General features: G+C 48.8%; 1 protein-coding gene across 4 annotated transcripts in view; it reads left to right on the forward strand.

Annotated features, from left to right (window-relative positions):
• IMMP2L (inner mitochondrial membrane peptidase subunit 2) overlaps nucleotides 1-25,700 on the forward strand; it is a 597,632-nt gene that overhangs the window by 137,271 nt on the left and 434,661 nt on the right. For all 4 annotated transcript variants that reach the window (XM_070947097.1, XM_070947099.1, XM_070947100.1 and 1 more), the window contains exon 3: nucleotides 8,015-8,118. In XM_070947097.1, the coding sequence (XP_070803198.1) occupies nucleotides 8,015-8,118 (104 nt within the window). The remainder of the gene's footprint in view (nucleotides 1-8,014; nucleotides 8,119-25,700) is intronic.

Consider the following 25,700-nt stretch of genomic DNA (forward strand, 5'->3'; position numbering starts at 1 on the left):
TCTCCAAACCAGTGCCAAAAGCTGCCAGCTCCGGGGCCAAGAAGGGCGACAAAATACCCGCCAAGACCCGCGGCACTGCCCTGAAAGAAGTTGTTGAGTTCGCTCCCCGAAACCAGGGTGAGCTGGGAACTCTGACCAACGGCGACGACAGTGAGACGGACTCCGATTCCGACACCGACGATTGGGTGAGTCACACGGAAGACCCCCTGCTCATCCCCGTAGAAGTAAGGATGCCATCCACAGGGACCCGTGCCCAAATGTTAGCCCTGTTAGACTCGGGGTGCACCAGGTGCATAATTAGCCCCAAGGTGGTGGAGGAAATGGGACTGAGACTAAAAATGTTAAAAAGTCCCATTGCGTTCTGTCAGCTAGACGGATCGATTGCAGGAGGGGGCCCAGCCAGTTTTATGACTGAACCCCTTGAATTGCAGTTGGGAGATCATGTAGAGAATCTCAGATTTATTGTGGCCCCTGGCGTGGAGAGACCCCTCATACTTGGATTGCCCTGGCTTCGTAAATGGAACCCACGGGTAAATTGGAAGACGGGGGTCCTGCGCATCCGCACTGCAAAACCGATTCCAGAGAAGGAAAGTCCACCCCTGAAGGACGATATAAAACCGGAAAGAGCGGAAGTAGCAATAGACCATATTGAGGGGCAGGAGAAGATTCCAAAGGAGTATTGGGATCTCCGTGAAGTTTTTAGCGAAAAGGCCTCAGACGCGCTGCCTCCCCACCAGGCTACCGACTATTGAAATACTCCCCGGGGTGAAGCTTCCCAAACCAAAAATCTACCCCATGACCCCTCGAGAATTAGGGGAATTGAGAAATTTTATTGACAAAAATCTTAAACGGGGATTCATCGAACGAGCCAAGCCTAAGGTGGCGGCACCAGTGATGTTCCGCGAAAAGAAAGATGGCTCCTTCCACTTGGTGGTCGATTATAGAAATATCAACGCCATTTGCGTGGAAAATGTTTACCCCCTCCCACTCATGAAGGACATGTTAGCCCACTTAGGGAAGGGAAAAGTCTTCACCAAACTCAATTTAAGAGAGGCATACTACTGAGTGAGAATTAAAGAGGGGGATGAATGGAAAACAGCATTTAATTGCCCACTGGGATGTTTCCAGTTCAGAGTGTTCCCTTTTGGCTTACAGGGAGCCCCTGCTGTATTCATGCAATTGATCAACGAAGTATTGCATGAGCACCTGTACAAGGGGGTGCTGGTCTACTTGGATGACATTCTTATCTACTCTGAGAACATGGCCGACCATGTGAAATTGGTGCGAACTGTCCTGAAAAAACTCAGAGCTGCTGAACTATATGCCAAACTTTCTAAATGTGAATTCCACCAAGACAAAATCGACTATCTTGGATATCGCATATCGCATGAGGGAATAGAAATGGACCCTGAAAAGGTTCGAGCAGTATTGGAATGGGCCGCGCCACGCACCCGCAAACAACTATAGAGTTTCTTGGGGTTTGCTAACTTTTATAGACAGTTTATCCCCTCGTTTGCCAAAATTGTGCTGCCAATTACGGATCTTCTGAAAACAAAAGGTGAAGTAAAACCAAGACCCTCGAAACCACTTGAATGGACTATGAGTGTCAAGCCGCATTCGAAAAGTTGAAACGGCTGTTTGCGGCTGAACCAGTACTCAAACACCCAGACATGGAACAGCCTTTTGTAGTACAGGCTGACGCGAGCGACGTAGTTGTGGGAGCAATACTCTTGCAAAAAAAAGGGGAGCTACAACTTTGTGCCTACATGTCCTGTAAACTATCAGAAACGGAAAGGAGATGGGCCATATGGGAAAAGAAGGCTTTCGCAGTGAGATGGGCGCTGTTAACATGGAGACAATTTTTAGAAGGAGCGAAGCACCCTTTCGAGGATTGGACTGATCACAAAAATTTGGAGGCATTAAAAACACCACATAAACTGTCCCCAAAGCAAGCTCGTTGGGCCCAACATTTCAATCGTTTCAATTTCACTCTACGCTACCTTCCTGGTGGAAAGAACTGCATGGCAGACGCATTTTCCAGATTGCCTCAGTACAACAGCATCATGAAGGAGGTGGTTCAGCCTATTATCCCTTCGACACAATTGGCAGCACCAGTTACTACCAAAGCACAGGCAAAAGCCGAGCCAGAACTCTCGGGAGATTTGATTCAAAAATTACGAGAAGCCCTGGAAACTGACGAGTGGTTTAACAACCACTCGAATGAATGTACACTCCGTGATGGACTAGCTTGGATTGGGGCAAAATTGTATGTCCCTGCCAGTTTAATAGTAACAGTATTGCAGTATGCCCATGACGCCAAGGCAGCGGGACACTTTGCATTTGTTAAAACTCTACATCTTGTTAAGAGACAGTTTTGGTGGCCTGCACTCAAGAAGGACATAGAGGCATATGTGGCTAGCTGTCCAGTGTGTGCCTCGGCTAAAAGACCTCCAGGGAAGCCACCTGGATTACTTCAGAGTGCCAAATGCCCCGTGGAAGGAAATATCCATGGATTTTATTGTGGACCTACCAGAGAGTGAAGGGTGCACTGTCATTTGGGTGGTGACGGATTTGTTTTTCAAACAAGTATATTTCATCCCTTGTTCAAAGATCCTTTCAGCAAAAACCCTTGCAAAACTGTTTATTCGTCAGATTTACCGACTACATGGAGCTCCAAAAAGGATAATCTCGGACAGGGGTGTACAGTTTACTTCCAACTTCTGGAAGGAGTTTTTGAAGTTGATAGGCTCCGCCCAGAGACTTAGTTCCAGTCACCACCCCCAAACAAATGGGGCTTGTGAAAGGACCAATGGGGTTTTAGAACAATACCTGAGATGTTACGTAAATTACTAGCAAGACAATTGGGTGGACTTATTGCCATTTGCAGAAATGGTATATAATAATTCCATACACAGTAGCACCGGGTTCACTCCGTTTAAGGTAGCATCGGGCCAAGATTTCGTACCGATCCCCGAGCTACCACAAGATGATCCCCAGAACCCATCCTTGATGGACTGGATTGAACAATTAAAGAGCACTTGGGCAGTAACTTGAAAAGCATTAGATGAGGCACACTGAGCCCATAAGGCCCAGGCTGATAAGAAAAGGTCCCCAGCACACGTGTATAAAGTGGATGATAAGGTCTACCTCTCCACTAAGTACTTACAGACTTCCCAAAAGTCAAAAAAGCTTGGTCCCAAGTATGTGGGTCCATTTCGTGTGATTAGATTGATTAATCCAGTAACAGTTGAATTAGAGTTGCCAAAAACGTTGAGACGAATACACCCTGTATTTCATGTTAGCTTGTTGAAACCTGAACACTCGTCTCCGCTAAGGCCGAACCAAAGCTCCCCTCCAGTTCCCATACTCATAGAGGGGGAGCAACATTTTGAAGTTAAGGAAATTTTAGACTCTAGGAAACACCATGGTAAAGTGCAATATCTGGTGGCCTGGAAACATTTCCCTTTGTCTCAAGCTGGATGGGTGAATAAACGGGATGTCCGGGCCCCAAAGAAAGTACAGCAAGAAAGCCTCTGGAGCCTGGAGAAGGTGAAAAATGGGCCTACTGGCCCACCGTGCTATCACATGCCAAAAGTGGGGGTCATGCGCACATGCGCGGGGGCCATTGAATTATGGGTGTGGGCACACGTGCACGTGACCCCCCCGCACTCCCCCCCGCTTTTGGCACGTGATGGCAAAAAGGCTAGCCATCACTGCCCTAGTCAATAAAGTTCTGGAGAAACTGTTACACACGATTGCATATGAAACTATCGAAATGTGAGTTTCAGTGGACCCGATTGGACTACCTAGGGTTTTGCATATCACCAGTGTGGGTGGAGAGGGACCCGGCTAAGGTCAAAGCAGTGATAGACTGGCAGGTGCCCAGGACCTGAAAACAATTACAAAGTTTCCTGGGGTTTGCCAATTTCAACCGCCAGCTTATCCCGTCATTTGCCCAGATAGCTCTACCATTAACCAATCTCCTCAAAGCAAAACATCTCAGAGGGAAGCCTCGGGCAGGTCACCTGATACACTGGACCGTTGAATGCCAACAAGCATTTGAACACCTAAAGGCGCTTTTCATGAATGAACTAGTCCTCCAACACCCAGATCTGGCAAAGCCTTTTGTGGTGCAGGCTGATGCTAGTGACATCGCCGTGGCTGCAGTCCTGTTACAAAAGAACGAGATGGAGTGCTGCAGCCATGCACATATACGTCCCGGAAATTAATGGAGACAGAACATAACTGGCTGATCTGGGAGAAGAAGGCCTTTGTTGTTCGATGGCCATTGATGACTTGGCGGTATCTCTTGGAGGGCGGGGTTGTGCCATTTGAAGTGTGGACAGACCAGAAGAATTTGGAGGCCCTGCAACAACCCCGATGACTGTGGCCAAAACAGGTGAGGTGGGCCTTGTATTTCAGGTGTTTTCATTTCACCCTGAAATATATACCTAGGGGGAAAAACTTCCTGGCTGATGCCCTATTCAGGAAGCCACAATATGAAAGTGCCCATGAGGAGGTGGTGCAAGCTATCATACCTGTTGACCAAATCCAAACAATATACACCCACCATTTGCAGACTGTAACCTTCCAAACTCCCGGTGGCCCCATCCCTCAGGCCATCCAGTCTGCATTACCAGGGGACCACTACCAGGAGCTGCAGAGAAGACTAACGCCATGGTAGCACAGTATCTATGATGTTATGTCAAACATCGACAGACCGATTGGGCAGATTTACTCCCATTTGCTGAGGTAGCGTACAATAAAGCTATCCATAGCAGTACAGGATATACCCCATTCCAGGTTGCAACGGGACGAGAATTTGTCCCAATACCAAAATACCCTAAAATTGCCCCAGTGGATGGCGGAGTGAAGGAATGGACAGACCAAACGAAGGGCATATGGCAAGCGGTTAAAGAGGCATTAAATCATGCAGTGGCAAGGTACAAACAGCAGGCGGACAAAAAATGAAGACCACAGTCTATGTTCAAAGTGGGTCAAATGATGTACCTGTGCACCAAGTAAGCCTCCCTGGTAAGAAACTCGGATCTAAATACATAGGGCCCTTGCCCGTCTCTGGGTGATAAATCCAGTGACAGTACAGCTTCGCCTGCCCCGGCTGCTGGGGAAGACCCATCCAGTGTTCCACAGCAGCCTACTCAAGCCAGTCCGCATCTCTGCATTAAGGGGACCTGATGTACCACCGCCACAGCCTTTTGTGGGGGGGGGGGAACCGCAATTTGAGGTGGAAGATATCCTAGATACGAGATGGCATAAAGGAAGACTCCAATATATGGTAGTATGGAAAGGGTATCCACTCTCAGAAGCCTCCTGGGTACCCAGTGAAGACATGAATGCCCCCAGACTAACCATAGCATTCCATCGACAAAATCCAGAGAAACCAGGGGAGAGGATAGCCCGGCTTGAGTTCACTCTGCTGTTTGTGTTCCAGGTCCCAACTTCCTGGTAGGGGGCTCGCATGTCAGCCCCAACACGTGGCCGCATGTCGAGGCTGCCATTCCGGTGGGTGCCGAGGTTCTGGCAAAGTGGCAACTCCCATGGCACCCTGGTTCCTCAGCTTACCTCCTGGCCACCAAGCAATGTGAAGATTCCTCCTTGCCTGCATCTTTGTCATTTCCCGGCGTGGCAGCAAGCTTTCTGAATGGACTGGACAGCGAGTACAGCTGGGAGCGGCTTCCTGAGCAGCTGTTGGGGGAGGCTGAGAGACTGAGGGTCACGGAGAGGTTTGGAAATGGCTGTAATGATGGCTAATCTGGAGGAGTAGCCAGCGAGCTGGGAGCGTGTGGGAGTAATGCCTAATTGCAGTATCTAAGGGAACAATGATTGATGAGTGGGGAGGAGCCGGGTTAAGGGTCACCTGGTTGATAAAGCTTTATAAGGTGGTAGGGAGCACAAAACATTAACTCCAACAAAATAGTCCTGTATTGATTTATGGATGTTAGTTTGTGCTGGTAAAGGATTCAAACCATCATTTGGGTGCGTGGAGTTTTCTTTATACACTGGAAAAAAAGATATTGTAGCAAAAGCACTTAGATTTACCATATTTTTTGGACTATAAGATGCACGGTGTATAAGACACACCAAGATTTTGAAGAGGTAAGTTAAAAAAAAAAGTTTTTTGCGAAAAATGGGGTATACAGACGGTTTGGGAGGTTTGCAGAGTGCTGCTGGGGTCTGGAGGAGGGTAAAAACACCCCCGTTTTTATGAAAAATGGGCCCGTTTTTGCAAAAAATGGGATGCGCAGAGGGTTTGGGAGGCCTGCAGAGTTCTCCTGGGGGCTGGGGGGGGTGGGCAAAAATGCCCTCGTTTTGCAAAAATGGGGGCGTTTTTGTCCTCTCCAGCCCCGAGGAGTACTCTGCAGGCCTCCCAAACCCTCTGTGCATCCCGTTTTTGTGAAAAATGAACCCATTTTTTTTGCAATAATGGGACAAGCGGGGCAGGGCTTTGGGAAGCCAAAAATGGCTGTATTCAGTGTATAAGATGCACCAACATTTCCATCCTCTTTTAGGGGGGGGAAGTGCATCTTATACTCTGAAAAATATGGTATATACTGCTTCACAGTGCTTTACAGCCCTCTCTAAGCGGTTTACAGAGTCAGCATATTGTCTCCAACAATCTGGGTCCTCATTTTACCCAAGTCGGAAAGTTGGAAGGCTGAGTCAACCTTGAGCCTGGTGAGATTTGATCTGCCAAACTGCTGGGAGCCGGTGATCAGCAGAAGTAGCCTGCAGTACTGCATTATATCCACTGCACCACCACAGTGATTTATGTTTCAGAAACGGTTTTGTTGACAAAAAGCAATATGGAAATAATTTGCAAAATAAAAATACAATTTTTGGAGGGAGAGGGTACCAAAAATCAATAATTTTTGATACTTTGACATTTTTTTTTATTTTATTTTTACTTTAATTTATATGCCGCCCTTCTCCGGAGACTCAGGGCAGCTTACAATGCGTTAAGCAATAGCCTTCATACTTTTGTATATTTATACAAAGTCAGCTTATTGCCCCCACAAACTGGGTCCTCATTTTACCTACCTTAGAAAGGATGGAAGGCTGAGTCAACCTTGAGCCTGGTGAGATTTGAATTTACAGTAATTGCAGACAGCTGGTGTTAATCACAATGTTTTTAGTCTGCTGAGCCACCAGGCCCCTTATTTGTTTATCATGGCTTGGTTTTGTTATGTCTAGAAAAAAATGAAGTAATTCTAATATTTCTTAATAAAATTTTGAGAAATTATTTTTACTACCAATCTCAACCAACATTTGACTTGTTTTTATAGCAATGAGTTTTTTATGTAATAAATTGTTGCTTCCGACCTTTTGCCATGGAATCATAACTTTTTGTAAGTGCAGCCATCATTTCTTATCGACATGAACATTGTCAAATGGAAATGTATAGTTTTTTTATATAGTAGATGTCATTTCATATAATAAGTATAAATTTCATTGTATTTCCGCTTCTATAATTCTATAGCTTTGACTTCATAAATGTGAGCAATGCCCCCATGACTTAAAAAAGAGTGTTCACATTAGATTTATTATAGATGAAGTGCATTTGTAATTCTAGTATTTCCTTGGTACTTCTCCCTAAGCTACTTCAAAACTGTCTTTTCAGCATATTAACTTTAAAGATCAGATGAGCAACCTGGATCAACTATTGTAAAATATTCTACAATATTCTAATATTCAGGTATTATTTTCCTCATATTTTCAGCCTCTGTTTACATACATAGCTTAGGCAACGTGGCATGGGTTACAAGTAGATAGCGTGTGCCATGTGATACAGTTCAATGCTTTTAATGATTCGGTGTAGAGCTTTCCTAAGCTTGATTCTTTGCAAATCTCTTGACCACTTTTCCCCCGCAACCAATGTGTATTGATAAGAATTCTAGGCTTCTCAGGGGACAAAGGTAGAAGAAAGCTATTATGCAAGTTGATTGGGTTGTTCTGTTTGTGAATGGTAATACCTGTTCCTTTTTAATCCTCCCAGCCTTCACTGAATCCAGTAGAACAGCAAGTATCTGATATAGTGCTTTTAAATCATTGGAGTATTCGGAATTATGAAGTACAACGTGGAGACATGGTTTCACTTGTGTAAGTAGCTCTATGCAAATGTCAGCATGTCTTTGTTTTCTTCTTTATTGATGAGTGACAGTTGTACGATGATTACCATTGCTGATTTTCATTAGTTGTGTTGTTTTGCTATAGGCAGATATAAGTAACTTGCAATGTTACAACAGCAGTAGTGATTTAATGATGGAAGATTATATAATTTTATTCTGAACGTAGATATATTTGTGATGAATATGATGTGACCAGAACAGTTTTTCTTCAGTATGGAAAAGAACGTGTGGTAGGCGTTTGAATGATTTTGTTAGTGCTTCATTTTTACAGATGTGTGGCCATAAATGTGTTTGGTTATTTCCTAATACCATAAAATGAAGAGCCATACAGTGGTGCTGTTTCTCTGCTAAGTATACTCTTGGCAATTCAAGAATACAGACTGTTCTTGTCTTAATGGATGTAGAAATGAATGTTGAATTGTGCATAACAGACACTATGACATTAAGCAAATGGATGGTACATGCTCTGAAGAAAAAAATTGTTTTTTCAATTTATAATTAAAGTATTTGGTGCATAGACAGTACTGAGGATTGTGTTTGCTTTTCCTGGCTGAAAATTGCATGTTAGTACTTACTGATTGTTGGGGAAGTATACTTTATATGTTTATTATTAACATTCTCAATGCATTAAATTACTAGTATTAGCAATAAGTACATCTTTATTATGGCCAAACACCAGCAGAATAAAATATGTACAAAGAGTAAAATAAAGAAAGTAAATAATACTTAAGATAATAAGTTTCCAGGCTACTTCTTATTTACTATTTAGTATTTTCCCAAAAAGAATCATATTGTGCTCTATTGTTATTCACAAGACAGTGCCCAGGACTTCTCTAGATATTAACTTGTGCCTAATATTACAAGCTACTGGAAAAAACTTGCTGCATTATATGTAATGCAGATAATACCTTTACTGGATAAATATTAGGAAATGTGAACTAGTCCCTATGACTTGGAATTTTTAGCAGAATAGGAGCAATATGCTTGAAATGATTGTCTAAAAATTGTAATATAAAGGTACATGAATAACATTTTTTTAAGTTCCTGATTTGTAAAAGTATGATGACTCCTTGAGTGGTATGTTACTAAATCTACACTCTAAGACTGTTGAAAGTAGCAAGTGAAATCTTGCATTAGCAAATGTGTTTCTATATTTAGGGAACATAAATGAAAAGAGATACCATGTTTTCCCGAAACTATGACCTGCCCAATTGGGCTTTTGAGTGCATGCGCTAAAATACCCCCTCCAAAGCCCCCCCAAATACTTAGATGCATGTGCAGCTGCTGCGTAAACAACACAATGTGAGGAGACGAGGCCAGAGGGGGGCAAGGGAGGGGGAACATGCCCCATACACCCCACACGCACCTGCCATCCACGCGGAATGGCCTCATAGAGGCCGCTTCCGCAAACCTAGCTCCTGCACCCCTTCTCTTAGTGGTGTCCGCAAAAAGAGCAGCCGCAAAAATACCTCTTGCCAGCCCTAGCCCTGTTGACCTGGAACTGGGGGGAGGGGGACTGGCACTGGAGCTCCGAGCAGTGACTGGTGGGGGCTGTCTGCACAGCCATGAAGCAGGATCGGCGTGGCTGGTTCTTGCCTGCAGCATTGCCAGCGAGGATTGGGTCAGGGCTGCTGCCGCTGCCACCTCAGATCAACAAGCCAGATTCGGTGAACCGGATGCACTGCTGCCACTTGGGAAAAGAGAGAGAGGAGGCGCTGCGAGAGAGCCCATTTCTCATGTTCTTCTTGTCCCGGGCGGCGGCAGCGCATTCAGCTCCCCAAATCTGGTTTGCCGATCTTGGCTGACAAGGGGGAGTGGCAGGTGGAGAGGGGTGGGGCAGCGGAGAAGCGAGATGCATGGAGGAAGATGGGGCTCCCTTTGCCGTCTCTTCTCCCCCTCCTCACTAGGCATGGCAGGAGCTGGAAGTTAGGTAAGACATGCATCTCACTTCTGCACCACTAAGAGAAGGGACACACGAGCTAGGGTTTGCGGGAGCAGCCTCTGCAAGGCCATTACACGTGGATGGCAGGTGCATGTGGGGCGCTTGGGGCATGTTCCCGCTCCCTTTCCCCCCCTCTCCAGCCTCGCCTCCTCACCTTCTTCTCCTTCTGAGTGGCAGCAGTGCATTCAGCTCCCCAAATCTGGCTTGCCGATCTCAGCCGGCGAGGGGTAGTGGCAGATGGGAAGGGGTGAGGCAGTGGAGAAGTAAGACTCATGGTGTTGTGGCCCCGCCCTCTGAGCCTATCCCATCGGAGGAAGAAAGCTCCGAGCATGAGGAAGAGGAGTCAGCCAGGCCTCCCTCTCCAGGCCCCTCCCCTCTGGCACTGTCTCAGGAGCCGGCCGAGGGAGAGGAGATTAGCCGGGAAACAGGTGTCTCGGATGAGAGTGAAGGAGAGACGTCATTCCTGGACGCACGCCACCGAAGGCGTGATAAACGATTGCAGCAGCTCAGGAGGCGTGCTAGGGATTAGAACTGAGTCACTGGACCACACCCCAGAGACTATATAATAGAGGGTGGTGGCCAGTGATCCCTGTGACGAACAAAAATAAACCTTGGATAGTCACTAGAGCATCATCCGAAACTGCTGAGAGGAATATTATTTCTGTCGGACTCTTGTACACTGAGTATATAATCTTTCTGTTTCTGTGGCAATAAAAGCACTTGGCAGACGGTGTGTATATCGCTGCCAAGTTGGAGATAAAGACCTGAGTGTGTGCCAAGTGCTTCCTTAACCCTCGGCTGGGCTGTGTTTGTGTGTGTGTGTGGACGGGGACAGATCATCTTGTTCGTCACCACATACTCCATCGTTAACCCACGATGGATCAACAGCTGCAGCAGCAGTTACAGCAGATGCTGGAGGCCAATCAGCTTCTGCAACAGCAAGTAGCACAGCTAACTGCCCAACTTGCTTTGGGAAATGCTCCTGCAGCTCCCCCTCCTCCCCCTCCCCGTCCGAGATGCCCAGTGAACATGCCAGATAGGTTTTCTGGGCAGCAGGAGATGTTCCCGGCTTTCTTGAGGCAATGCCAACTGTTCATGGCGATGAGGCCGGATGATTTTCTGGATGACCGGGCTCGGGTGGCATTTGTTATCAGCTCCCTCTCTGGCACTGCCGCCCGATGGGCCACGCCCCTGTTGCTGCAAGATAGCCCCTTGCTCCTGGACTATCAGGGCTTTTTGCAACACCTGCGCACCATGTTTGAGGACCCCCTCCGGGTGCAGACGGCAGCGAGGCGCATCAAGGACCTCCGCCAAGGCAAGCACCCCCTGCAGGACTATATTGCGGAGTTCCGACTGCTAGGCCAGGATTCGGCTTGGAATGAGGTGGCGCTGATGTATGCCTTCCAGGACGGCCTCTCCGATGAGATGCAGGACGAGCTGGTTTGTGTGGAGGCGCCACAGACCCTCGACGCGCTGGTGACCCAATGCCTGCGCATCGACGCCCGCCTGCAACGGCGACGGCCCCGTCGGGCTCTTCCGGAACCACCGACATCGTCGGCACCCCAGCGTTTCGCACCGACAGCACTCCAGACCGCACCACGTTTTGTGGCGACGGCTGAGGAGCCCATGGAGCTCGGAGCAGCCAGACCTCAACTGACGGCCCAGGAGCGGATGCGGAGACGCCAAGGGGGGTTGTGCCTCTATTGCGGCGAGGCTGGACATTTTGCCGCCTAGTGTCCCCGGAAGCGGAGTGGACCGCTCAAGCCTGTTCCGGAGTCTCGGCGTGACCAGCTGGGAAACGGGCCAGGCCTGGCCTAGGGGAAACTCTGGGTCAGGCATGTGACCATGCCCCGCCGGAGTCGGCGGCTGTGGACTGTGAGCCCCCTCGGCACCTGATTTTGAACACCCGGGTGTTGTTGGCTAACCGGTCGGAGGGGCTCCAGGCGCATGCGCTGGTGGACTCAGGGGCCACCACGAACTTTATGGACCAGGCCTTTGTGGCCCATTACAAAGTCCCCTTGGTTCCAGTGGACCTTCCGTTGAGGGTCGAAACTATCGATGGGCGGGAACTTGTGGCGGGGCCCATCAAATTCGCTACCCAGCCCTTGCGCCTCGCCATTGGGAACCACGAGGAGGCGATCCAGTTTTACGTAACGGCGGATCTGCACTTTCCCTTGGTCCTGGGGATGGCCTGGCTTCGGGCGCACGACCCTCAGGTGGCATGGTCGAGAAACGCCATCTCGTTCCCGAGCCTGCAGTGTGTCGACCACCTTCGCCACACCTGTGCCAGCCAGGACGTCTCTGCCCCGAACGTCTACTTGCCTCCAGAGCTGACACCCTTCGCCGACGTGTTCAGCGAGAAGGAGGCGGACCGCTTGCCCCTGCACCGACCCTACGACTGCGCGGTGGACCTGATGCCCAACGCGGCCCTGCCCTCGGGACGCCTGTACTCCATGTCGGAGCCCGAGCTGGCCGCCTTACGGGACTTTCTGGAAAAGAACCTGGCCCGTGGGTTCATCCGGCCTTCGACCTCCCCGCTCTCGGCCCTGGTCCTCTTCGTTAAAAAGAAGACGGGGGGGGGGGGGGACTTCCGGTTTGCTTTTCGTATCCGCCAGACGGTCCCTTCGGACCGCCAGCCCCATCGCCTGTAAAGAGCCACCTTTACAACGGAAAGGCGGCTCGAAAAACTCAATTTCCAGGAGGAAATGTGAGGTAGAGCAGGTGAGTGTAGGTAGAGCTTTCCGCGAAGCCCCCAGAGTTTTTTTTTTTACTCTTGGGGGCGAGCGGATGAGGTTCCCTATATCACTCACCGTTTGCTCCGGGCGCTGGGAGACCTCTGCATTTTTGCAGAGCAAGGCTACGAAAACAAGCTTTTCAAGATAATTAACAGATTAAGCAAAGAGGATGAGATCTGGACCTGGACCTGTGACCCTAAATCGCAAGTATTTATACTTATTTTGCAAAGGATATTGAACAAAGTAAAAAAGAACTTTTAAAATGGCGACTGCCGAAGTTTGAGCAGGGAAGCTGAAAAGGGAAAGTCCTTCTGTTTCTTATTAAGCCACAAAGTAGCGGAATAAATACTCCTGGCTACAATTGAAGAAAAAGCTCCACTTTTGTGTTTTCTCTTTCCTGGAGAGTTGATTTGATATTGATCTCGTTTGGAAAGAAGCTTTTTTCTCTTTACTTTGCCTTTTTTTTTCTTTTCTAAAAAAGTTTGCCTGTGTGGAAATATGGCATTTAGGCTTACAAAGCCGGACAAACAAGCAGTGGGGGGGGGACCCCCCCATCCACAAACTATATGAACAAGTTCTTAACCTACAGTCTCAGAAAACTGATTTTAATATAATTGAATTTCTCCTGGAGGAGATTGTAAGAAGGGATGAGCTTATGAATCAGAACTTTGAGAAATTTAAGCAGGAAATTAAAGAACTGGTGCAATTAAAATTTGATATTTTGCAACGAAAGATTACAAAAATGGCTAATGGTTTATCAGAATTTATGATCAAGTTGGATACAAATATTAATCTATTAGAGTCTAAAATGGAGGAAATTGAGGACAATTTGGACAATAAAACACAAAAAATTGAAAATGATTTGATAAATATTCAAGACAATAGTTTAGAAGAAAAACCTAAAATGGAAGTTGATCCAAAGATTTGTAATGTAGAAAACATACAACAACGGATTGAAAATGAAGTTTTAATGATGCAATATAATTTTACTGAATATGCGATTAGACTGAGAGGATTACAGGAAAATAACAGAGATGACTTAAGGAAAATATCTTCTGAAGTTCTGGCTGGGATTTTAAAGGTTCAACCTGAGGAGGTATTTTGTAGGATCGATAGAGTCTATAGAATAAACTCCTGGATTGCAAAGCAAAGGCAATTGCCTAGAGATGTGGTGATTTATTTTACAGATAAAGAAATAAGAAATAATATTGTGCAAAAATCTTTTAAGTCTACTTTGCAACTGTTTGGAAGAAAGATTTGGATATACAAAGAACTACCGCCTAAGATGTTATTGGAAAGAAAGAAATTTGGTTTTCTGGTGGCTGAGCTTAAAAAAAGAAATATCTTATTCAGATGGAATGTTCCAGTTGGTATAATATTGAGATATCAAGGAGAAAGATATCAATTAAATACTGTTGAAAAAGCGGAAGAATTTTATCAAAAATTTTTAAAAATGAATTTAACATCTTTATGCACAACACAAGACGAGCAGGAGTTAGAAATAAAGGAAAAATATCGAGTTACAGAGGCCTCTGTAGATGAATTGCCTTTGGATTCTTCAGACATCTCAGCTGGATTATTTATAAATAAGAGAGAAGTGGCATCGGATTCTAACGTGATGATTCACCAAGTCACAGACAACCATGGAAATCAACTACTTGATACACAACTTATAGAAAAGAAATATGAGTCACAAAAGTGAAACCAACAAGATCATGTCATAAATCAGAATGAAAACTGATCAGTTGATATACAACTTGTAGAAAGGAAATTAGGATGGAGATCAAACCCACAAAAAGAAAGGAAAAAAAGAAACAGGTCTCACAAAAATAAAAATTTCTAAAATAAGCAACAGCGAAGCCAGTTATTTTTAAAAATACATGACTGAATATATGAAAAGATGGTTGAGGCGAAGTAGTGGTTAATATTATCCTGAGGAGAGTGACAGATCTCTGCAATGCCGTAATTTTGGGATGTGAAAAGGGCCTTAAATTGTTGGATTGGAATCATCTATTTTGGTTTTCTTTTCATTGATCAATGTATTATATCTATGCTGAGCTATAAGGCAAGAGAGTTATGCTGGGGCATGCAGAAGATCTGGCTGTTACCCCATTATGACGATGGCAATTAATAATCCTGAAGAAAGCCACTATTACAGATATTATATGGAATATAATTATAAAGTCACTTGGGTGGTTGTTTTCTTTTTTTATATATATGAAGATATTCATTATTGAGGGGGGCAGATGATAACTGAGGATTTTGAATATTCTGTTGCAACTGGGATGTTATGTTACCCTAATACGGATGATGGAGTCAGCAATCCAGTGGAAAGACATCAAAGAAGATATTATATGGATTATAAGTTTAAAGTCATGGACTTTATCTATATAAGGGAATATTTTTTTAGTAGGTGGGCAGAAGAACAAAGATATTAAGAATTGTTGTGTATGATAATTTTGTAGGAAAGTGGGTGGAGACAGGCTAGTGTATTGATTGTATAGGTCAAGAAAAGGGATGCTTAAGAGATATATTTATGGGAGTGGAGGAAATGGATAGAGCAGAACAAATGTAAAATTAGAATTTATGGGGAAGGCTGCTTTGAAATGTTATATTAATATACACAAAAGATTAAATGTTAAAGTAGGATTTATTATATAGTTTTAAAGTGGAAGGCTGTTTTGAAATGTTATATTAATATACAGACATAAGTATGGGGGAGGAGAAAAAAGGGCAGATTATTGCTAAATTGGGAGTTATAATAATATTACTGTGTTAAATCAGAAGTTATTATACAGTGTTATAGTAGAATGTTATTTTGAAGTGCATGGTAAGAGGGGGAAGTAATAATATTAATAATATCATTAGAAGTAAGGGTCAGTATTTGAAGGAGGGAGTAAGGGGATGGTAAAATATTATATAATCTGTTATGTATTAGGTTTTTATTTTGAAGAAGTCACGGGGGACGGGGTGGTGAGGGGGGGTTAGGGAGGAGGGGGGAAAAAGGGGGAAAATTTGTAATTGAAAACTTTTTCAATAAAAAAAAAAAAGAAGACGGGGGACTTACGCCTGTGTTGCGACTACCGGTGGTTGAATGCCATCACAGTGTGAAATCGCTACCCCCTGCCGCTGATCCCGGAGCTGATGGAGAGGTTGCGGGAGGCCTCGATCTTCACTAAGCTCGATCTCGGAGGGGCCTACAACCTGGTGCGCGTGCGAGAGGGGGACGAGTGGAAGACGGCGTTCGGCACTCGGTACGGACACTTCGAGTATACCGTCATGCCGTTCGGGTTGACCAACGCCCCCGCGGTCTTCCAGCACTTGATGAACGACGTGTTCCGGGACATGCTGGATCGGTTCGTGGTGATCTACTTGGATGACATTTTGATCTATTCCCGGACCCCGGAAAGTCATCTCCAGCATGTCCGCCAGGTCCTGCAGCGCCTGCGGGAGGACCAGCTCTATGCGAAGTTGGAGAAATGCTACTTCTTCCAGACTTCCATAGAGTTCCTCGGGCACATCATCACCCCCGAGGGCATCGCGATGGACCCGCGCAAGGTGGAGGCCTTGTGCAGTTGGGAACCCCCGCGTCGGGTGAAGGACGTCCAGCGTCTGTTGGGATTTGCCAACTACTATCGGACCTTCATCCCGGGCTTCGCCACCCTGACCTTGCCATTGACCCAGCTCCTTCGGAAGAAGATCCCGTTCCAGTGGGGGCCCCCGCAGAAGCAGGCCTCCGAGGTTCTCAAGCAGGCCTTCGTCATGGAGCCAGTCCTGAAGCACCCCAATCCACACCGTCCGTTCGTGGTTGAGACGGACGCGTCCAACGTGGCGATTGGGGCGGTGCTGCTACAGGCTCCGGTGGATGGCGGCACTCTTTTTCCCTGCGCTTACTACTCCCGGAAACTCAATCCTTCCGAGCGCAACTACACCATCTGGGAAAAGGAGTTGCTGGCTATCAAGGCCGCGTTCGAGGCTTGGCGACATCACCTCGAGGGGGCCCGACACCAGGTGGAGGTGCGGACGGACCATCGGAACCTGGAGCACCTCACCACGGCCAGGAAGTTGAACCAGCGGCAGATCCAGTGGTTGTTGTTTTTCGCCCGGTTCAACTTCCACATCACATACATTCCGAGCAACCTCAACCAGAGGGCGGACGCACTATCCCGTAAGCCGGAATATTTTTGCCCCAAGGACTCCCTTTCCCCCCGGACGGTGCTGCCAGCCGACTCCTTGGCCGCGGTCCAGGAACCGGTGGACCTGCGGGCTCAGGTGCTGGAAGCACAGCAACGGGACGACTGGTCGCAGCAGCGGAGAGTGGACGTCGGCCCCGCGTCCCCATGGACCGTGGAGGAGGGCTTGCTCAGGCACCGGGGTCGGCTGTACGTGCCCACAAGTCCGCTCCGAGCCCTCGTCATGAACCAGTGCCATGACAACCCCGCGGCGGTGCACTTCGGCTTCTTTAAGACTTTGAACTTAGTGACGCGGACTTTTTGGTGGCCTCGGGTACGGCATGACGTGCACGCCTACGTGACGTCCTGTATGACGTGCCGACAGGCCAAAGCCGCGTCTGGCCCCCCTCCTGGACTCCTCCAGCCGCTGCCAACACCGGAGAGACCGTGGGGAGCCATCTCCATGGACTTCCTGACAGACCTGACCCTGTCCGCTACATTCACGACCGTCCTCGTGGTGGTGGATGCGCTCACGAAGATAGCACATTTCATCCCGTGCCGCAGCCTGCCCTCGGCCCGCACCACGGCTCGCCTGTTCCTGCAACATATCTTCCGCCTCCACGGCCTGCTGGACCGGGTTGTTTCGGACCGCGGGGCCCAGTTCACGGCCCGGTTCTGGAAAAGCCTGATGGCCGCGCTGGAGGTGCAGGTGTGCCTGTCGTCGTCGCACCATCCGGAGACTGACGGGGGCACGGAGAAGGTCATTGGCATACTGGAGCAGTACCTCCGCTGTTTTGTCAACCAGCAGCAGGACAACTGGGCCGAGTACCTTCCCCTGGCAGAGTTCGCCTTTAACAACTTCCAACACACCTCCACCCAGATGACCCCGTTCCATGCCAACGTCGGATACCATCCACGGCTTTTCCCATTGACCATCATGGACTCCCCTGTTCCCGAGACCCGGGACTTCCTCTCGGAGCTGCAGGTGGTGTAGCAATTGGTGCGGCGGCAGCTGATCCGGGCAAAAGAGGATTATAAACAGTTCGCCGATCACGCCCGCCGGGCAACGCCACCGCTGGAAGTAGGAGATCGGGTGTGGCTGTCCACGAAACACCTCCCCACGGACCAGCCGGTGAGGAAACTGGCCCACCGCTTTATCGGTCCCTTCCCTATCGAGGAAGTCATCAACCCGGTGGCCTACCGGTTGACTCTACCCCGCTCCATGCGGCTCCACCCCATTTTTCATCGGTCCCTCCTGGTCCCTGAGGCCCCCGCGAGCGATCTCCGCCGCCTGCCACTGCCTGCCCCCCCAGCCGTAGCCGACGAGGACGACGCCTCGACATATGAGGTGGACAGTATCCGGGACTCCCGTTGGCTGAAGGGGCGCTTCCAATACCTCATCGCCTGGAAGGGGTACGGGGCCGAGGATTTCACCTGGGTGGATGCGTCTGCCGTTCAGGCCCCTGACCTGGTGCGAGCTTTCCACGAACAGTTCCCGTCCTGACCCCATCCCGATCGTCAGACCCGGGGGAAGGGCCCTGCGGTGGGGGATAGTGTTGTGGCCCCGCCCTCTTAGCCTATCCCATCGGAGGAAGAAAGCTCCGAGCATGAGGAAGAGGAGTCAGCCAGGCCTCCCTCTCCAGGCCCCTCCCCTCTGGCACTGTCTCAGGAGCCGGCCGAGGGAGAGGAGATTAGCCGGGAAACAGGTGTCTCGGATGAGAGTGAAGGAGAGACGTCATTCCTGGACGCACGCCACCGAAGGCGTGATAAACGATTGCAGCAGCTCAGGAGGCATGCTAGGGATTAGAACTGAGTCACTGGACCACACCCCAGAGACTATATAATAGAGGGTGGTGGCCAGTGATCCCTGTGACGAACAAAAATAAACCTTGGATAGTCACTAGAGCATCGTCCGAAACTGCTGAGAGGAATATTATTTCTGTCGGACTCTTGTACACTGAGTATATTATCTTTCTGTTTCTGTGGCAATAAAAGCACTTGGCAGACGGTGTGTATATTGCTGCCAAGTTGGAGATAAAGACCTGAGTGTGTGCCAAGTGCTTCCTTAACCCTCGGCTGGCTGTGTTTGTGTGTGTGTGTGGACAGGGACAGATCACATGGAGCGAGACAGGGCTCCCCTTGCCATCTCTTCTCCCCCCCCTTCACCGGGCATGGCAGGAACTGGAAGTAAGGTAAGACACGGTGGAGAAGTGAGACATGTGTCTTACCTGACTTCCAGCTCCTGCCATGCCGGCCAGGGGTGGGGGAGAAAAGACAGCAAGGGGAGTTCCACCTCACTTCATGCGTCTCGCTTCTCCGCCACCCCACCACTCTCCCCCTGCCACTCCCTCTTGCTGGCCGTGATCAGCAAGCCAGATTCAGGGAGCTGAATGTGCTGCTGCCGCCTGGGAGGAGAAGAACGTGAGAAATGGATTCTCTCACAGCGCTTCCTCTCTCTCTTCTTCTCTCAAGTGGCAGTGGTGTGCTCCAGCACCAGTCCCCCTGCCGCGGGCCAAGGTTTAGGAGCCTCCTGCACCTCAAAAATACCCCCCCCCCGATAATAAGGCCAAGGCCATAGTTCGGGGGTCAAAAGAAAATAAGACCCTGTCTTATTTTGGGGGAAACACAGCAGCTGCCAGGTTTTCCTCTGTGGTAAGTGAAACACTCAATTTCTGCAAGTTTGGAAATTAATTTCTGTTTAAAGATCTATGTCCTTGATACATTTTCTTGAAGTCATTATTGCTTGTCCATAGCCTAGGGCCGTGATGGCGAACCTATGGCACGGATGCCACATGTGGCACGTGGAGCCATATTGGTGGGCACATGAGCTCAGCTCCGGCATGCATGTGTGCGCCAGCCAGCTGATTTTCGGGCCTTCTGGGCCCACCAGAAGTCAGGAAACACACTGTTTCCGGCCTACAGAGGTCCTCTGGGAGGGTGGGGAAAGCCCTCCCCAGGCTCCTAGAAAGGCACTGGAGCCTGGGGAGAGCAAAAAAAACGGGCCTACCGGGCCCACTGTGCCATCGCATGCCAAAAGTACCGGGGGGGGGCAGGGCCCATAGAATTATGGATGTGGGCATGCGTGCATGTTACCCCACCATGCTCCCCCCACTTTTGGCACGCGATGGCAAAAAGGTTAGCCATTACTGGCCTAGGGACAGTAAAAATTATGCGTGAAAGTCCAAGGAAGCATAGTTTAAAAGTTACAGTCTGCTTCACATAGAAATTTATTAAGAAACATGTAAAATAAAGCCAAGTGGAAGGAATTTCCTTTTTAGCTAGTAGTCAATGTCTATCAAAACTCTGATTTCAACTGTCTGCATTACGACCTCCAGTTGTTATTGCTGCATTTGGGACACATAATTCCAAAATAGTTGCTATATTCCTTGGCTTATCAAGGAATTTAAGCATTTTAAACATTTAATCTGTACTGTTTTTTTCTCTTGATAACCTGGTGATGTAGCTTGGGTCTGGTAATAAATAACATTATTTTAGTCTTTTGGTAATTAATTTGAAGATGTTCCTTGCTACAATATTTAACTAGACACTAAAGGATAAGTAGAGTTTGTGACAGTAGCACTGCATCATCAGCATGCAACAATATTGGGATTTTTTGTTTTACCAATTTAAATGGGTAATGTAAACTAAACTAAGACCTTAACTAGGGTATTAATATCGTGTTTCTCCGAAAATATGACATGTCCTGAAAATAAGGCCAAGCCTGATTTTTGGGGTGGGCGTGAATATACGCCCTCCCCCGAAAATAAGCCCTAGTGAAGGGTGGACATGGCCAGCAAAGGAGGCAGCTCTTCCCTTCCCCAGTCACCTCATGGAGGTTCAGCCCCTTAATTGCTGTCCACTGATCAGCTGAGCCAGCAAGGGCTGTGCAACTCGGCCCAGACCTCCAGCTGCCGGCCTCCTCCTCCTTTTCCTGCCAATCATTCTTTACTTGGGATCGCAACACAGACACACATCTCCAAAATGCTCCATCTGAAGCCTTCAGCCTTGTAATCCTGAAAGGGGCGTCTGTGCTGCGATCCCAAAGAAAGAACGGTGTGTGTATGTGTGAGAGAGAGAGAGTGAGAAGAAAGAGAGAGAGAGATCTGATCCAACCTCAGAGAGTTATCCAGGGCTGGTAGCAATGTTCTCTCCATCCCCCCCCTCTCTCTCTCACACACACACATGTCCCTCACCCCCCCAACCATACCAAAGCAGCCACATCCCTGCAAACTACTGTGTCCCCGCCCCTTCCACCACCTGCGGCACTGACTGTAGACCTTGAGCACCTGCTCCTGCACCATGCTGGCACCCGCCCGCTCTCGCCCCTGTGCCCAGGCACTACATCCGCATAGCCCGCGCTACCGAACACCAGCCACAGCAGCCAAAGTGCCAGCATCACCACCCTGGGTCTTCCTTGGTAGGGTGGCCACCAGCTGCAGAGAGGCCTCCATGCAGGCCACGTGGAAATCAGCATGTGCGCTTCCGGTGGGGGCGGGGCAGAAGCTGCGTGGTGGGACAGTCATGGAGGACTACAATGGCAGGCCTGACGCGTCCTGCAGCTGGGCACAGTTCTCTTGGTGGGGATGTCTGAGGCACTGCAGTTGTTGCTGCTGCCGCCGCCACCACCTGTGGAGGCCTTGGCCGCCCCCCTGCAGCCAAGCTCAGCCGTGGGCGAGGAGCATTGGCCATGGCTGGGCCAGCCGAGCTGTGTCTGTCGGGGCTGCCCTTGGCACAACTGCCTGGCATGTCGGTGCCAGGCACCTGGAAAGAGTAAGCAGGGCCTGTGGAAGGAAGGGAGGGTGGGCAAGGGTCCCACGAGGCTCCCTTCCCCAGGAAGAGTCTGGCCTGGTTGCCATCCAGTCCGGTGACTCCTGAGGTAGAGGGGGTTTCCGGGCTTGCTGGTGGGCACTCTGGTCAGTCAGCACTCGGGTAGGGGGACCGCGGGGCGATCGGAGCGAAGAGAAGCAGGGGGGAAGGGGAGGCCTCTGGCAACCATCACCATAGAGCAGGAAGCACACTCCCAGAGCAGCCACTGCCCTGGCTGGGGTTTGGAAGCCGCAGAGACGGAGTTTGGGGGAGAGAAAGAAAGACTTATGCTGCTTTCCTTGCATGCAGCCAAAAGCAGAAGCAGCAGAAGTCTTTCTTTCTCTCCCCCAAACTCCGCCTCTGCGGCTTCCAAACCCCAGCCAGGGCAGCGATTGCTCAGGGAGTGTGCTTCCCACTTTATGTTGATGGCTGGAGCTGGAGCTGGACTCTGCAGGGGGGGGCTGGCCCAGGCCGTGGCTTCCGTGTGGGTGCTGGTGGTGGGCACTGGCGACATTTGCTATGAGCTCCTCAAGGACCTGGTGCTCACCGGCTTTGTTCACATTGACGTGGTGAGGCCTGGGAGGTGTGCGAGCGGGGTGGGAGGAGACAGGCACTTACATGGCTTGGTGGCTTTGGCCCGCTTGCATTCTACACACACACACTGCGGAATGGGAGGAGCTTGATGGCAGCGCATGGAGGGAGCCTCTCTCTGCCAGACTCCCAGCTGTGAGTGCACAAGCCATCTGGGGCCTCCTGCACCCCCGAAATAACAAGACTCCCCCAATAAGGCTAAGCCCTTATTTTGGGCTTTAAAAGATAATAAGATCCTGTCTTATTTTTGAGGAAACACGGTAACAACAAAGTGGATTTATGCGTAACACCTTTTTGCACTACTACTATATTTGAAGGGATCATTCTACTTAAATTTTAAATTCTTAAATGATCTAAGAGGAAATAAGTAAAAAAAAAACCGCAGAAAAAGAGATAGACACTTAAAACAGGGAAGATAGTGATTAATTTTTCAAGACAGAGAACAAAAGGTGAAGAATTCTTGTAAACTATTGTAAACTGACACTTCACAACAGGGAAAATATTTAAATTTTTAGAAATTTTTTAGCAAACAAACAAAAACAAAGAAGTCATGGAAATAGAGACTGACACTAGTGACTTGCAAACTGTGCCATATGTTTCAGCTTATGCCCACAGAAGACCCAAACTATGTATGTATCAAATGTAAACTACTTGAATTACTAGAAGAAAAAGTTAAGGGTCAACAGGCAACACTGGCCACTCTGAAACTCAATGAACAAAGCGAGAAATCTCAACTTAAACAAGAAGACCACACCAAAATATTTATTTATTTATTTGATTTGATTTGATTTTTATACCGCCCTTCTCCGACAGGACTTAGGGCGGTGAACAGCCAAGGTAAAACATAGCATACAAAATTTAAAACAAATTAAAAAGATATTAAATAATTTCGGCCCACAATTTAAAACACCCCAATAAAATCAATTACAAATTAAAACCAAAAGATGGGATCAAGCCAACCCGGCTAGATGAAATAAGTGAGTTTTAAGGGCCCAACAAAAAGTCCGGAGGTCCGGGATCATACGTATCTCTGGGGGTAGGTTGTTCCAGAGGGCGGGTGCCGCCACAGAGAAGGCTCTCCACCTGGGAGTCGCCAGCTGACATTGGCCGACGGCACCCTGAGGAGCCCCTCTCTGTGTGAGCGTACTGGCCGGTGGGAGGCTATTTGCGGCAGAAGGCGGTCTCATAGATACCTAGGCACTAAGCCATGGAGCGCTTTAAAGGTGGTCACCAACACCTTGAAGACCCGGAAGACCACCGGAAGCCAGTGCAGCTCACTCAGGAGGGGTGTCACATGGGAGCACCCCGTCGCTCCCATAATCCCCTGCGTGGCCACATTCTGGACCAGTTGGAGCCTCTGGGTGCACCTCAAGGAGAGCCCCATGTAGAGAGCATTGCAGTAGTCCAGGCGGGAAGTGACGAGTGCTTGAGTGACCGTGCGTAAGGAGTCCCGATCCAGAAAGGGACGCAACTGGCGTATCAGGCGAACCTGGTAAAAAGCCCCCCTGGCCACGGCCATCATATGCTCTTCTAAAGACAGCCATGCGTCCAGGAGGACGCCCAAGTTGTGAGCCCTCTCCGTGGGGGCCAATGACTCACCCCCAATAACCAGCGATGGCACCAGCTGGCTATATCGGGACGCCGGAAGCCACAGCCACTCGGTCTTGGAACAGCCTGAGTCAGAGCCTGTTTCTCCCCATCCAGACCCGCATGGCCTCCAGACACCGGGACATCACTTCAAGGGCATCCTTGGGGTGGCCTGGGTGGAGATGTACAGCTGAGTGTCATCAGCGTACTGATGGAACTCCACTCCAAAGCCACAGATGATCTCACCCAGCGGCTTCACATAAATGTTGAACAGGAGGGGTGAGAGGACCGACCCCTGTGGCACCCCACAAACAAGGCACCTCGGGGTCAACCACTGCCCCCCTGCCAACACAGATTGCGACCGGTCAGAGAGATAGGAGGAGAACCACCCCAAAATGGTGTCCCCCACCCCCAACCCCTCCAACCGCCGCAACATGATACCATGGTCGATGGTATCAAAAGCCGCTGAGAGATCTAACAGGACCAGGATAGAGGAGCAACTCCTACCCCGAGCCCTCCAGAGATCATCCACCAACGCGACCAATGCCGTTTCCGTGCTGTGCCCAGGCCTGAAGCCAGACTGGAGCAGATCTAGATAGACAGTTTCATCCAGGTACTGCGGAAGCTGCCGCACCACCACACTCTCAACAACCTTCGCGACAAAACGAAGGTTGGAGACTGGACGATAGTTAGCCAAAACAGCCGGATCCAGAGAGGGCTTCTTGAGGAGGGGCCTCACCATCATTTCTTTCAAGGCGGCCGGCAAGACACTCTCACTCAAGGAAGCGTTAATAATCCTCTGGAGCCAGCCTTGTGTAACCTCCCAGGAAGTCATCACCAACCTGGAGGGACACGGGTCCAATAAACATGTGGTCACGTTCAGCCGTCCCAGAATCCTGTCCATGTCCTCAGGAGCCACAGGATCAAACTCCTCCCAGATAACACTCTCAAGACCTGCCTCAATCATCCCGTCTGAACCTACCCAGTCAGAGGCCAAGCCTTCCCGAATCTGAGCGATTTTATCATGCAGATACTGCACAAAATCCTCAGCTCGACCCTGCAAGGGATCATCCCGCACTCCCAGATGGAGGAGGGAGCGAGTCACCCTAAACAGGGCGAAACAAAACAAAATAGGGAGCAAACAGCTTCTAAAAAAATAATAATGATGACCTCATACATGAAAATAAAGAAGAAAACCAATACATCCAAATTGAACACAATAGGGAACAAACAGCTTCTGCAAAAAACAAGCCTACATATGTACCTAAAGAGCAAGACCGATGGAAACATGTTTATTTCAGGTTAAAACAAAGCCTTGAAACATATGCAAGATCATTTATTACATGATCATAGAGGTGAGGACATGATTTGATGGTGAGGAATAAAGATTAATAATTTGTTATGGATAGATCATTTTCTGATTATATGGTTGATTAGCACCATGACTTTCCATAGAGAGGGTGATCCATTCAAATGGTCGGTGTCAGGTCTGCCAGGCTCAGCTTGGTGCCTCACAGCCATCCTGCCATCAAAGGTTAAAAGGGGTGGAGGATAGATAGGCAATAAATGGCCGCAGCGGGTCAAATGGGAGGCAGTGCCAGGGGTTGGGAGCGCGGTCCCGCTATCTTCGTGCAATGGCCCGCTCCGGCCCCCGGGATTCCGTCTGCCTCCCTGGGGGTCTGAGAGAGAGGGTCCCTGGGCTTAGGCTGGTTTATTTTAA

Source organism: Pituophis catenifer, unplaced genomic scaffold (assembly GCF_029215685.1).
Source record: "Pituophis catenifer annectens isolate HBS135680 unplaced genomic scaffold, rPitCat1.0.hap2 SCAF_7, whole genome shotgun sequence".
Classification (NCBI taxonomy): Eukaryota; Metazoa; Chordata; class Lepidosauria; order Squamata; family Colubridae; genus Pituophis; species Pituophis catenifer.